We start from the raw sequence: 14,984 nt of genomic DNA, 5'->3' as shown, positions 1-14,984 counted from the left end.
AACGTCAGCTCTAAACTCTAAAGAACATCAGCTCTAAACTCTAAAGAACGTCAGCTCTAAACTCTGAAGAACGTCAGCTCTAAACTCTAAAGAACGTCAGCTCTAAACTCTAAAGAACGTCAGCTCTAAACTCTAAAGAACGTCAGCTCTAAACTCTAAAGAACGTCAGCTCTAAACTCTAAAGAACGTCAGCTCTAAACTCTGAAGAACGTCAGCTCTAAACTCTAAAGAACATCAGCTCTAAACTCTAAAGAACGTGAGCTCTAAACTCTAAAGAACGTCAGCTCTAAACTCTGAAGAACGTCAGCTCTAAACTCTAAAGAACATCAGCTCTAAACTCTAAAGAACGTCAGCTCTAAACTCTGAAGAACGTGAGCTCTAAACTCTAAAGAACGTCAGCTCTAAACTCTAAAGAACGTCAGCTCTAAACTCTGAAGAACGTCAGCTCTAAACTCTAAAGAACGTCAGCTCTAAACTCTAAAGAACGTCAGCTCTAAACTCTAAAGAACGTCAGCTCTAAACTCTAAAGAACGTCAGCTCTAAACTCTACACAGCGTAGTAATGAAGAGGAAAAAGACAGAGAACAGAGCCAAGCTCCTACAACAGAAATAAAACAGGTGAAGACATGTCCTCTTAAGGCTTCCATACATCTCAGATATTTTGCCATATTTCGTCTCCTCATTTATGTTTTCTAAATCTCCTTGTCTCTGCATCACAGCGCTGGTTTTCCTGAGATGATGTATAAACTCTCCAGATCTGCAGAAATCAACCGGGCAGTAAAACACTGAGGCGTGCGTGGCCTCTCACGGCTGAATGTTCAGAGATGTGGGCGGTGATTTCTCCTGGCTGTGGCTCCTGAGGATGAACACGAGGAGAACTGATGTTTCAGAGCTCTTCATCATGAGGCTCAGCTCAGAGAAAAGGACAGAAACGTCCAGATGTGGAGACAAACCGACTCACTATGAGGACAAAGTCAGCGTGGACACGTCTGCTTAGGGCTTCCGTACATTTCCTACTTTTCACCATAATATTTTTTCCAGACACGTTTGTGACCCACTTTGGGGTGTAGAGCCACCAGTTGAGAACCAGTGCTCATGTGAAATCATAAAGTGTGTGTAAATGTCCAAGCATGGCTGCACGTTCAGAGATGTGAAAACAGCTGAGAGACATTTTAAAGCACTCAGAACTAAAGGACAGACTCATATCCAAACCTTCATCAGTAACTCTCATCCTCATCCTCACGGAGTGAAGACTCCTCTATGAGAGATCCAGCTTATAAAAATAAAGAAAATGTGCTCATAAAAACGCTTTATTATTGATTTTGTTGCTGGTTTGTTGACTGGCTTTAACCCTGATGTGTGCTGGTCTGTGATTGGTCAGAGGTCTGGGACTTTCTCCTGCTGCTGTCTCAGCCATAAAAGATTTGACCTCAGATCCACAGTTTCAGTGATTTTTAAACCTACCCTGCTCTAGTTTGGTCGGTTGGGAAATATTTGGGGTCTTTTTTAAGGTTGGAGCTCAGAGGGGGGGGTCTCTATTTTGCTGCTGTTTGATGCATTAATTACAGCATATTTACATTTCAATGCTCATCCTGATCACTGACATTTCTGCACTCATACTTTAAACCAGTGGTTCTCAAGCTTGGGGTCGGGACCCCATTGGGGTCACGAGCCACTGAGAGGGGGTCTCCAGATGCCTTTAAAAAATAATATTTTTTAAATTACACTGTTGCCACTTTACACTAATTTGACCAATTTTTAATCGTTTTCATCACTATTAAACATCAATGTTGACAATTTTAGCACATTTGTGCTGCTTAAAACCCATTTTTGTCCGTTTTAAACCCAACACTTTTTTCTGCCTGTTTTTGTCACTTCTAAACCAAATCTTGCCTCTTTCTGCCTGTTGTTGCCTCATTATTTCCACTATTAACCACTTTTTACACCCTTTTTGCCCATTTTAACCCCAGTTATCCCATTTTTACCAGTTTGTATCAATTTCCATCCCAGCCCACCTACTTCCCCTCAATTTTTTGCACTTTAAAGCCATTTCAGCCACTTTTTAATCCACTTTTACCACTTTTTGTACCCATTCTTGCCAATTTAATCCATTTTTGGCCACTTTTATCTATTTATTCCCACTTTTAACCTGTTTATCTTCTTTAAAAATCCAATTTCAACACCTTTTCCACCATTTTTTTGTCATTATTCACTAACTTAAGCAACATCTTTTATCCATTTTAAATATGTTTTAACAAAAGTTATTTCATTTTAAGCTGAACTTCCAATGGACCAGGATTTTGCTGGCCCCAGTTCGGCTGGATCCCAGAAAGCTCCCCCTTTATCCCCCTTTATGGGCGGCCTTGTCTCCACATGACTGTTCTACAGTGTTCCTGGCTGTTCAGCCACCTTCAGGTCCAGTGGGGTCCCCAGTCTCTGGCACCTTTATTTTGGGGGTCGAGAACCTCTGCTCTAAAAAACATTTCACCACCTGTTCACCATTTTTTGCCATTATTAACCAATTTTATTGATTTTAAACCCATTTAACTAAAGTTTTTCACCTAAAGAAGGCTGAATGAATAAATACAGATATGTGTCTCTTTGATCAGAGTGGTTTTTATTCAGGTCAAATAGAAAACGTGGTTTTCACAGCTAAACTTTACAGTGGACCATGGTTTTGCTGGGTCCCAGAAACCTTCCCCTTTATCCCCCTTATGGACGGTCTTGTCTGCATTGTTCTAGAATGTTCCTGGCTGTTCAACCACTTTCAGCATGGATCATCAACCGGCGGCCCGAGGGCCATATCAGGCCCCCCAAAGCTTCCTGTCCGGCCCCCGGAAGATCATTAAATTCAGAGAAGGAGAAAAAGAAGACGTTGTTGAAAGACTTCACATTTGATCTGTTTTTACAGAAATTCACTTCTCAGCCTTTATTTCAAAAACATGTTTAAAAAATGGCAGAAATGTCACAACAGTGGCCAGATAAAGTGGTGTGAAGGGGGTCAGAGAGTGGCAGAAATGGGGGTCAAAATGGGTCATGGAGGGACAAAGACTGGCAGCAAAAGAAGAGCTTAGACGCGGCAACGATTGGTAAAAGATGAAAAAAGGGGCAAAAAAGTAAGAAAAATTAGTTAAAAGTGGACAAAATGGTGCAAAAAAGGAAAGAAAGGGTTAAAAATGGCCCAAAAAAAGTGTTAAAGAGGATGAAGTATTAAAAATGGACAAAAAAAATGGCAAGAGTTTAGCAAAAGCAAAGCTGTGAAAACGGGTTAAAGAAGGGTTAAAATGTACGACAGAGTATCAGGACCACACGAAGAGAACAAAAAGAAACTTTTTTTTTCACATTATGAGAGAAAAAGTCATAATATTCTGACTTTTTCTGGTAATATTATGACTTCATTCTCATAATGTAAAAAAAAAATTATTCTTTTATTTTTTTCTCTTTGTGTGGCTCTAATACTCTGTTATAAAAATGGGAAAAAATTGGCTAAAAAGCAGCAAAAATGATCAAAAATGGCTTAAAAGTGGCAAAAAAAAAAGTTTCAGAAATGCCGAATGAAGTAGAAAAGGTGTTAAAAAGTGTTTAAAGGAGTTAGTATGGGAGGGACCATTCTCTGGGATTCTCAGGGGTCCAGGCAGGTCTATGGGGGGCCTGGTCTCTGATAATAGATCTCACTGGTAATGCCTACAAATGTCCCGGGTTTGAAAGAAAAATACAAATACTAATTCAATAATATGTTAATGAGACCAAAATATTGATTTGATTTTTGTGTATTTGAAAGTCCGGCCCCCAGAGTCTCTGGCAGGACTAAATCTGGCCCTGGTGCAGATGCACTTGAAGACCCCTGTCCTTCAGGTCCAGTGGGGTCCCCGGTCTCTGGCACCTTTATTTTGGGGCTGAAAAGGTTGAGAACCACTGATTTAAACTGCGTTAAAAACACCAAAAACCTGCAGAAATGACCGGATATTCAGCAGCTGACTCCGCAGAGAACAGCACAGAAGAAGAAGAAGAGAGAGGAGGATGAGGAGGATGAGGAGGATGAGGCTGCGCGCATCCAGCTCCTAAAAACCGGATTCTTCTGAGATAAAATCTTCGCTTTATTTCAGTCTGAGTCTTTAAAAACAGAAACCAACCAGGAGCTCTGCAGCCTCCGGACAAAAACAGCACGTCTCTGGAAACAAACGGCGCAAGGAGAGCGTCAAATCAAGAATTAATGCGCCAATTTGGTGTTTGGATAAAATAAAAAGGACAGCTCTTTGGAGGGTGAGAGGAGAACCTCCTGCTCTGATCTCAGGTTAGATCTGAAACTGATGAAACCACCGGAAATGAGACGAAACCAACCAGACAAAGCGAAATCAGGAATTAGAACAAAATAAACACCCGGGGGAGATTTTTATGATTTTTATTGCTTTAAGAAATTTCTGAAATGTCTAATAGATTTTTAGGAATTTTGTTTGTTTGTTGGCGTGGCTGAAATTTGAATAAAATAAAATAAAATAAAATAAAATAAAATAAAAGGCCGCAAAGAAAAGAGGAGAGGAGGAAAAAAATATAAGAGAGGGTCAAAAAGTAAATAAAGAGAAAAAATAAAACGTGAAAAATACGAAATGATTTTAAACACTGTTGGAGAATTATCTGCATGTTTGCGCCTGAATGTGAATTTGACCAAATTCAACCACAAAATGACGCAAAAGGAGGAAATATTCTGATGTTTTTAGTCAAAGTTCAATTCAAAAGCAGAGCAGAGCAGAAAGGAGGAGGTTAAAGGGGGTTTGGTGCAGAAAAGATGAATTTTAGAAATTCTAGTGGTTCAGATTTTGCCGTGAAGCCTGCGCGTAAAAGCGCGCCGTCTGCATCCAAAAGGAAGAGAAAGAAATGTGAAAGTCTGACACATCTCTGCTGGTCTTCTCCGAGCATTTCTGTGGCGAAACAAAGCAGGAAGAGAAACAGAAAAGAGAGCAGCACAGAGCCTCGAACACACCAAAACCCCCACAGCCTGGAGGAGAAGGTTTCAAATCTGCACATTTAAGGAGCACACGTTTCTGCCGCAGTCTGAAAACTGAGCCGCAAAAATGGAAGCAGACAAAAGAAAAGCTGCAGCAGCTTTCCTCAGAAACACGGAGAGGCTGCAGGTGAGGCCAGCAGAAACCAGCAGAAACCAGCAGAAAGCCTCAGGTTTACTGGAACAGAGCAGAAGACATTCAAGATTTGTTTTGGGTTTTTTTGTTTTGTTTTGTTTTTTGTTTTTTTGTTTTTTTTTTTAGGTGTGCGTTTAAAAACGAGCCAAAGAAGCAGAAACAACAGAAATAATGCTGCAGGAGAGCCGAGAGAGCAGCTCCAGCTCTGAGATTTGTTTGAAAATATCGAAAAGGAGAAAAGAGAGATTTTAGGGGAACACACCTGCAAACATCAGAGAGAACTCTCACAACAGCAGGCAGAAATATTCACCCAAAAGCACCGAGAAATCCTCAGATTCACGCCAGTAAAGTTTAGGTTATGAACCTCTTTAAAGCAGCCTCTGATGGCGTTTAAACGGAACATTATTCCGGATCTGCTGCGGGATTTCGGCACAAAAACACGCAGAGAGCGGAAGGCCGCAGCCCGCAGCGCCTCACATTTCACTGTTTGAAGAAAAGAGAAAAAAAAAAGCATGCAGTCCGAGAGTCCGTCAGGCTTCAGCAGCCTGAACACGACCTCTGGTTGCATCATTTGACACAGTTTTTCCACCCAGACGCGCGTAAATCTGAATGCGTAAAAGCTTTACGCACAGGGGCGCCGCTGCGCCTTTGCACGGTGCGCGTAAACAAGCAGAAGAAAGGACAGAGAAAAATAATTTAAATCTGTGCTAAAATAAGCACATTTCACACAGGCAGCTGCACAATTTAAAAACCCGGAAATGAGGCAGAAAAATCTCCATTTAGAACTGAACCATGGCATTAAAGTTTAGGTTATAAGGACCTGACACAAACATGCACCCCCTCTTCAAAGCCGCCTCTGCTTGGCGTTTAAACGGAACATTATTCCGGATCTGCTGCGGCATTTCGGCACAAAAACACGCAGAGAGAGCGGAAGGCCGCAGCCCGCAGCGCCTCACACTTCACTGTCTGAGGTAAAGAGAAAAAAAAAAGCACGCAGTCCGAGAGTCCGTCAGGCTTCAGCAGCCTGAACACGACCTCTGGTTGCATCATTTGACACAGTTTTTCCACCCAGACGCGCGTAAATCTGAATGCGTAAAAGCTTTACGCACGGCTTTACGCACGGTGCGCGTAAACAAGCAGAAGAAAGGACAGAGAAAAATAATTTAAATCTGTGGTAAAAATTTCACACAGGCAGCTGCACAATTTAAAAACCCGGAAATGAGGCAGAAAAACCTCCATTTAGAACTGAACCATGGCATTAAAGGGACAGACAGCAAAGAAGACAAAGGGATTTCTCTGTTGTTATGAATGTAACCTATTCTTTTATTTTTATTTTTTATGATTAAAACATTTTTTTCTCTTTTTTAACTTCTGTAAGCGACAAACACGGGAATAAGAATAAGACCACAATAGTATCACAACCATGAAAAATTGTTTTTAGAGACGACAATTAAAGGACAATCATTCCAAGTAGTATTAGATAATGAGGCGTTTTTTTCTTTTCTTCTGTCAAACAAACCCGGGGCTCCACATTGTTCTTCTTCATTTTCACAATAAAAGAAGCAAAAAACCCCAAAATTCAAATTACAATTAGACATTTTCTCTCTCTTTTCTAATTATACAAAAAATAAAATCAAATAAAAGAAGAAGACGCTGTCAGAGAAAGCAACATCATCATCATCACATCCAAACGAGACTTTTACGCACGGGTTCGGCGACTTTTACGCACAGAATCAGCCTGAGAGTGAGAGTCCCTCTTCAGAGGAAGAGTGGATGAAAGAGCGAGGCGGGTTAACAGACATTCACAATAACGGCGCGAGCCTCCTCTACGCCTGCTGATTGGCGGAAAAATCCCCCAGAGTGCGGTAAAAATCTCGTTTTCTGGACATTTTCAGCGGTGAATGAGGCTTCATTCATTCATCCATCCATCACACTCACTCATTCATCACCAGGACTACAGCAGGCCTCTCTAATCTCCTAAAACCGAGTCTTTGGTCTATGAAGGACATGAAACTGAGAAATGAACGGACAGCGGGGGAAACACACATCTGACTGTAGGAAAGAAAAAGAACCGCGCCGCTTCTTCTCTGCGCCACATGAGGGGTGATAATACTGCAAACATGCGGCAAACATGCGGCAAACATGCGGCAAACATGCGGCACTCTCTGACTTCTTCTTAAAATCTCAAATTAGAGCAAACTATTTAAATACACACTCTGTAACAGTGGTGCCTCCAGCAGCACCGCTCTCTCTCTCTCTCTCTCTCTCTCTCTCTCTCTCTCTCATTGCACGCGCTGACTGACAGAAAGTCTACAGACAAAGCCGAACAACAGGAGGAACAGACAGTATGTACACACGGAGGAGAAAGAAGAGAAGAAGAAGAAATTTAAAAAATACCTGCAAACTTCAGGGCTGCTTTCTGTCTCTGCTGCTTTAGTCTCTCCTCTGTTTCTAGAATAATCTGTTTGATTTTTACAGTGTAAATGTTCACTCAGTGTCAAATGTTCAACTTACAGTTCCAGTCTTTTTTTAGAGTTCGCTCCTTCATGGGGGGGGGGGGGGCTGGGCGATCTGAGCCTGAATCTCCATGTTTGAGTCTCTGATAAAAGACCTTTTCAAAATAAAAGCCCTACAACACCAAAATAAAAGTCCTAGAGGCCCGGTCTTTTAACGCAGGTGAAATCCCTCTCTGCACTAAAACAGCTAGCCGAGGTATCCCAGCATGCTGTGCGGAGAGGCTGGAGAGAGCTAGCCTCGAGCTAAGAGGCTAGCAGCAGCTCCTCCTCTGTCAGCAGAGAACATGAACAGCTCTGATGGAGAGGGACCGCACATCCAAGTTGCGCAAAAGCGTTGGCAACATTCCTGCTGAGCAGCTCTGCAGGAATAAAAACCTTCATTTAGTCTCTGCTGGTCTGCTCTGATCCGGTTGGTTTTATGAAGACTGTTGAGAATTTGTCCTCAAACCCGTCTCCGCTCCAGCGGGTTACATTTAACCCCTTAAAGCCTGCTGCACGCGCACTTCAACATCCCTCTGTCCCAGCAAATGATCCTGAAAACAGTCTGATCGATCATCTGATCGATCATCTGATATTCTCTCATATTTAATGTTGGTCTATCTGCTGCTGACGCTGTTGAACTTCAGTTACTGTCAGAAATATTTCAGCATCATGGCTTCAGTCTGAGCACAATCTGCTCTGAATGAGGAGGAAAAGATTTATTTGATTCTGTTAAAGGTTCAAATTTATTATCAGTAAAATAAATGATAATTATTATTATTATTATTTTATCATTATTATTATTATTATCATTATTATTATTATTATCATTATTATTATTATTATACATTTTATTTAGAAGCGCCTTTCTGACATTCAAGGTGACTTTACAGATGAAAATGAATAAAAAAAAAAATATTAATAATAATGATGATAAAAGAACATCAGAGGTAAAAACAGACAATAAATCAGTTTAAATCTCCTCAGCAGATTTTAACGCCTTCTCTCTGAGATCTTAAACCATAAATTACAAATAATAATAATAATAATAATAATAATAATGATAATAATAATAATAATAATAATAATAATAATAATAATAATAATGATAATAATAATAATAATAATAATGATAATAATAATAATAATAACAATAATAATAATAATAATAATAATAATAATAATAATAATAAAAACAAAACCATAATAGAAAACTAAATCAATCTGACTGCTATCTGATAAATGATAAAAATCCAGAGAAACAGCAGGTGTATGAAATGAGACGTGAATAAATTATTGTGAAGGAAGTTTTGATTGTCTGTGTTTATTTTTGTGAAATTAAGATTTCAGTTCCTAAAACTGAATTTTCTGTCTCTAATTTGTGTTTTCAGGCTTTGAAGGGTTAAACTGCAGAGAGAGCTGCAGAGACATTTTCACCTTTAAAGCCTGAAAACAAAAAATAGAGACAGAAAATTCACTTTTAACTGAAATGTTTGTTTCACTTTCAAATGAAATTATACACACACACACACACACACATATATAGATATAGATACAAATATATCTATATATATATAAATATATATATGATCAAAATTTCCATCAAATTGAAAATGTCTCTTTTTCTCTCAGGAGTTTCTGATAATCTACTGGAGAGCATTTTTATTATTTATCAGATTGTGTTCAGAATTTTAGTATTTTATTTTTTTATTGTGATTTTTTTTTATTTGTTTTTGGTCATTCATCATCAGAGGGTGATAAATGTCTGCATGCTGCAGCTTTAAAGGGTTTAATTTTACTGAAGAGCAGAAACTGAAAGTGCTGAAGAGAGAAAAGCTGAAAACATAAACTGATTTATGGTCTGATGTTCTTTTATTCTCTTTTTTATTTTATTCATTTATTAAAATGCTCCTTAAATACAATCTTTTTTTTCTCCTCATTCAGAGCAGATTGTGCTCAGACTGAAGCCATGATGCTGAAATATTTCTGACAGTAACTGAAGTAGACCAACATTAAATATGACAGAATATCAGATGATCGATCAGACTGTTTTCAGGAGTGTTTTATTTTATGATGATGTTTTATTCTTCAGTGTTTCCCGCTCATATCGCGGACACTGAGGGTGATAAACGTCTCTCTGCTGCAGGCTTTAAAGGGTTAAACTTCAAGTTTCTAAACTGGTTTATTTTCTGTCTTTAATCCGGTTATTCTCAGTATTTATTCTGTGATAATAAAAACGCTCGTGAGCAGAATCGTCCCTCAGACTGAGCTCTGCTGCTCTGAGGCCAGTGATGGTTGAGAGTTTCTGGCTGCTTCATCAGGCTGCGGGTTAAAGCAGCATCAGCTGAACACTTTCCCTCTGAAGCTGCAGAAACCTGTTAAAAAGGCGCAAATCTGCGTCATTTACTGGTAAAAAGGCGCTTTTTAAACCCACGCAGACGCAGACTGCGCAGCTGAAATTGCACAGATCCGTTGTCAACATTTATCCCCTGACAGGTCTGCGCTTTTAGACTCTGCAGGAGTCCAGAATCAGAACCCTCAAATACGCGTCTAGGACTGGATTTTGGTTGCCATGGTTTCAGATGTGGATCAATCCTGTCACCAGTAAAACACTTCAATTAAATAAATTAGAGGTCCCATTTTAGTCCTGGATCTGTCGCTCTGAGCTCCAGGCCTGCAGATTTTCAGTCCTAAAAGGCACACAGTAGACCCGAACCACATTCCTTACCCTACCCTGGTCGGACCGTGGATCAGTAAATCCTACAGGCTCGGGTATCGCCCAGCCCGGCGGGGTGGAGGTCAGAGGTGACGGGGGGAGCGTTAGTGTATGAGCGGGTTGGAGGTCGAGCCCTGGTTCTGATGCGTAAAATAGTCAGACAGACCTCCGGACAGTCCCGAGGAGAAGGCCGGCAGAGAGGCCGACAGGGCCGGCCTCAGAGAGTCACAGGGCAGCGCCGAGGAGGACGGAGCCTGCGGGGAGTTGGAGGCCGAAGCCCGGGCGGCCTGCAACGAGCCTCCCGCGCCGCTCCCTCCGCTCTGCGCGCTCATGGAGGGGTGGGGGACGTGGGGGAAAAAGTAACTGGTGTTCCCGGCCAGCAGGTTGACCGAGCACGGGTTCAGGGAGTACGTACCGCCGGAACAAGGCACCGAGAGGCCGCAGGGCACCGCGGAGGCCGCCAGAGCCGCCGCCGTCAGGTGATGCGTGGCGTACGGGAGGTCCCCGCCGACCAGCCGGTCCATGCTGAGCCCGTTAGAGGCCGGGAACGAGGAGTGGTTGTTGTTGAGCATGGTGCTGTAGGACATGGGGTGGCCCGGGTAGCCCGACGAGGTGGTGTTGTAGCCCAGAGCGCTGCTGGTCCTCGGGTGGTGCAGGGATAAAAAGGGGGACATGGGCCAGTACAGGGAGCCCGCCCGGTCCATGAAGGTGAGCCCGGAGGTCAGCCGCGCGCCCCTCTTGAAGGCCAGCTTGGCCCGGGAGGTGGTGGACCTCCGCCGGAGCTTCCCCGTGGTCCCCCCGATGAAGACGTCGTCGCTGCTGGGGTCCAGCATCCAGTAGTTCCCCTTCCCCGGGTCGTCGTAGTGCCGCGGGACCTTGACGAAGCACTTATTGAGGCTGAGGTTGTGCCGGATGGAGTTCTGCCAGCCCTGCTTGTTCTCCCGGTAGTAGGGGAAGTTCTTCATGATGAACTCGTAGATGCCGTTGAGGGTGAGCCGCTTCTCCGGACTCTGCCGGATCGCCATCATGATGAGCGCGTTGTAGCTGAACGGCGGTTTCTCGTACTTGCCGCTCTTCTTCTCTCCGTCCTTCCCGCCGCTGTCTCCGTCCTTGCCGTCCTTCTTGTCCTCCTGCTGCTGCTGCTTCTCCTTCTCGTCCTGGCCCGAGCACTCACTCTTCGCCTCCGGCTTGCCGTCCTCCTGAGCGGCCGGGAGAGGAGCCTTCTGGTCGGCGTCGTCCACCCCGCCGGCCCGCTGGTGGTGGAGGTGGTTCTGGTTCTGGTGCAGGCTCTGGTGGTGCTGGTTGTTGTTGTCGCTTTGCACGGCCTCCGGCACCAGACTGTTTATACTGAAGGAGGATTTGGGGATCATTTTCACCTCTTTGCGCTCTCCCATATCCAACATCACCGGCTCTGAGGGGGAAAGACGGCCACGAGCAGAAGCGACGCACAGCTGGGGCTCCGAGAGTCCGGACTGCGAACCGGGACGGCGAGGAAGGAAGGAAGGAAGGATGGGGGGACGAGAGGAAGAAAGAAAGTATAGCCCAACAAACTATTTCATGTTCGCTTTGGGGAGAAAAAAGGAAACACACGCACACACACAACACACATGTACACACACATCGATAGGAGACAGATAGCTGCAATTAATTAGGGAGCCGCAGCCACTAAAGCAGGGAAAAAACATTGGTTGGACCTTTCCAGTCCTCAGCCAACCAGGGGAACATTAGTATTAAATATTAAGGCGTCCTCTGCGCTCTCAGCCAATCATGACGCACGGGGAAACACACACATCCACCGAGGCTGCGCACGCTGCAAAAAGTGGCAACAGAAGGAGGCTTCCTGCTCTCACTCAGGCTGAGAGATGGAGCAGGTTGATCCAAAATAAGCCAGGGTTCTGCTGCGCTTTAGAGAGAAGCTGCACTTTTACGCACGGCTATGGAGACAACAAGCGCCATGTTTGCGGCATAAATCACAGTAAATGTGACGTTCTGCCGCTTTATTGAGTTCATCTTTATTTTCTCGTCTTTTCCATCAGTAGAAATTCACATCTGCTCGTTTTTGTCACCGTGGAACGGAAGGGAGCGGCCCTGGGCCTCGTGCGCCAAGCGGCCTCATGACAAAGTATTTTATTTATTCTGACAAACTTTTAAAAATGTGAACAAAAGCATCTAAATAGATTTTGATTGTCCGCATCAGTCCCTGATGAGGACTCCTGACCCCACCTACAGGGTCCAGCCCCCCCCCAAAAAGCTCCAAAAATATCTTCATCAGGGTAGATCCACGTGGTTCTCAACCGGTGGGTCAGGATGCAAAAGAGGGTCTCTGAGCTGTGTTTGGAGGGTCGCGAATGTGATCCAGGAAGCAGATAAACGCAGCAGGAAGTCCATAAATCGTTCTCGTTTGTCCCAAACTGGACCGTTGATCATGGAATCGTCTGAATCGTCTGATTGGAGGAAAAATACCTAAAGGCTGAAACCCCGGTGCAGACAGACACATGTGGCTCCTGACAGCACCAGCCTGTTACTCTAACTATTACATGTTTTTGTTACTTGGTCTTCATAAGGAAATAAAGTGATTTAAAGGTCAAAAGGTCACACTCTGGCTGTTTTTACAAAAGGCAAAAAAGGGTCCGATTTGACCGGACAGGGTGCAGAGGAGGCAGGGCCGTAGCTGAGGATTCAGGCCCCCAGAGAGAACACAGGCCCCCCTAACCTGCTAGCCAAGCAACTAGTGTCACCTTTTAAAAACATCCATGCATTTTTTTAAAGGTTTATTTTGGGCATTTTTATGCCTTTATTGGATGGAGCAGGACAGTGAATAGAGTTGGAGACAGGGACGAGGGCGGGGGGGGGGGGGGGGCATGAGGTAAAGGGCCTCAGGCTGGATTCAAACCCGGACCGTCCGTGTACATGGGGCGCACCTTAACCACTCAGCCACCTGCGCCCCATATCCATGCATTTTAGTGTATCTTCAAACATACTTTCATCCTTTATGACTGATATTTTTTCCGTGGTTAAACTGAATTTACCTCCATGATTTCGTGAGTGGGTGGTTTTCCTGTTCATGGACCACAGCTCTAGTATTCTGTTGAATGTCTGTCTGAAACTCTGTTCACTGCTCAGAGGTTTTTAATCTCAGTGAGGTTTTATCCTGGTTAACGGGGCCGTTTCTCGCTATAAGCGGACTTTACAAATGCATAGGGCCACACTAGCCACTAGGGGGCCCCAAAGCTGAATGTTCATTCTCATCCGAGGAGAATCAAACTCGCCTGGATGCTTAAAAACGTCAGAATAACAAGCTGCAGTGATAAACTGAGAGTGCTGTGCAGGTGTCTGCTGTGTCTCAGATATCTGCCACTAAACATGTCTGGAGGTTGCTTCAGATCAAGTTATGAGTCTGGGGTGTTTATAGGCCGACAATAAACGATACTGGTTATCTATGAAGTGGATAACAGATATTAGGCCTCTGGACTGCACGTGGATTATCTAATGGATTAGGAATCTCTCCATCGTAGTTTAGCAAACTAGGGGCCCCCAAACAGCATCTTGCACGGGGCCCTGACAAATCTAGAAACGGCCCTGCTGGTTAAATAAAGGTTCAATTAAAAAATAAAACAAAAACAGCGGTGGACTACAGGGGAGGAGCAGAGAGCCCCAGTACTTTATTTTAGTCTGGATCAGGGGTGTCAAACTCAGTCACAGCAGGGGCCAGATTCTGGATTCAGGACTAACCTGAGAGCCTAACAGGGTCGCCTTTCTAACCAGAAACTGTCAACCTTGTTTCACCAATAATGAAATATACATATACACAAAAACAAACAAACAAACAAACAAACAAACAAACAAAAACCTTAGCACTGAAGATGAATGATTTTGACATTTAAAAAGTTAAGATCAGTTTAAAGGCTCACAATCTGAGAAAAGAACAATTTTTGGTTCAAAAAGGTCAAAACATGAAATCTAAATTGAAAAATAATGTTGTTGTTGTTTTTTTTTTAAGACGAATACATCAGAAAGTCAAAATCACGAGTTTGAAAAGCCAAAATATGAAATCAAATTTGTGGAACGGTTGATTCAGTAATGACCGTGTTACTAAGAAAAATAAATAAAACAGTTCTCTCCACCGTGGGCCCGGGTGATCAGTACCCCCCCCCCCCGCTACACCCATGTTTGGTGGTTTTGCCATCATGCTAATCCAGGACAGGAAGCCCGGCCTCCTGCTGTGGGCTTCAGGATGAAGATGTGAGTGTTCATCAAAACGAGCTCAGCTTAGAGCTAAAACCACTAAGAATGGCCAAGAGGGAACCAAGGAGCTGAAAATGTTTTTTAGTGATCTAAAAAGTCCCTGATTTGGACCCCTGGCCCCAACATCAGGGTCCAAGGCCCTTAAAAGTCCCTGCATGTCTTCATATCAGTCTAATGACCGTCGTGGACCCTGTAGAAGGACTGGATCAGTACACAAACGCATCAATAAATCCAAATGCCTGATTGGAGTCAGAGGAACAGCCAACAGTGATCATCGTTTTTATTTTTCTGCCAGGACCAGAGGCAGGTCTGAGGATGAGTCTGAGTCCTGGTCAGAGAGAACCCCTGAGTGTTTATTTTTACGGTTCAGGAACGTTCTGCTTTCTGTGGC

At 43.4% G+C, this 14,984-nt stretch overlaps 1 protein-coding gene across 1 annotated transcript; it reads right to left on the bottom strand.

Moving 5' to 3' along the window:
* Positions 1–9,701: 9,701 nt before the first annotated feature.
* Positions 9,702–11,804, bottom strand: foxg1a (forkhead box G1a). Its single transcript, XM_041812990.1, has one exon. It carries the CDS (start codon positions 11,749–11,751, stop codon positions 10,453–10,455), a length of 1,299 nt encoding a protein of 432 aa, XP_041668924.1. The 5' UTR covers positions 11,752–11,804; the 3' UTR covers positions 9,702–10,452.
* Positions 11,805–14,984: the final 3,180 nt, after the last annotated feature.

Source organism: Cheilinus undulatus, linkage group 18, assembly GCF_018320785.1.
Source record: "Cheilinus undulatus linkage group 18, ASM1832078v1, whole genome shotgun sequence".
Lineage (NCBI taxonomy): Eukaryota > Metazoa > Chordata > Actinopteri > Labriformes > Labridae > Cheilinus > Cheilinus undulatus.
Note: the sequence above shows the minus strand (reverse complement) of the source record. Positions and strands in the feature narration are given on the sequence as shown.

Excerpts from the sequence above, each read along its gene's own strand:
- foxg1a (XM_041812990.1), bottom strand. The coding sequence starts at position 11,751 with ATGTTGGATATGGGAGAGCGCAAAGAGGTGAAAATGATCCCCAAATCC.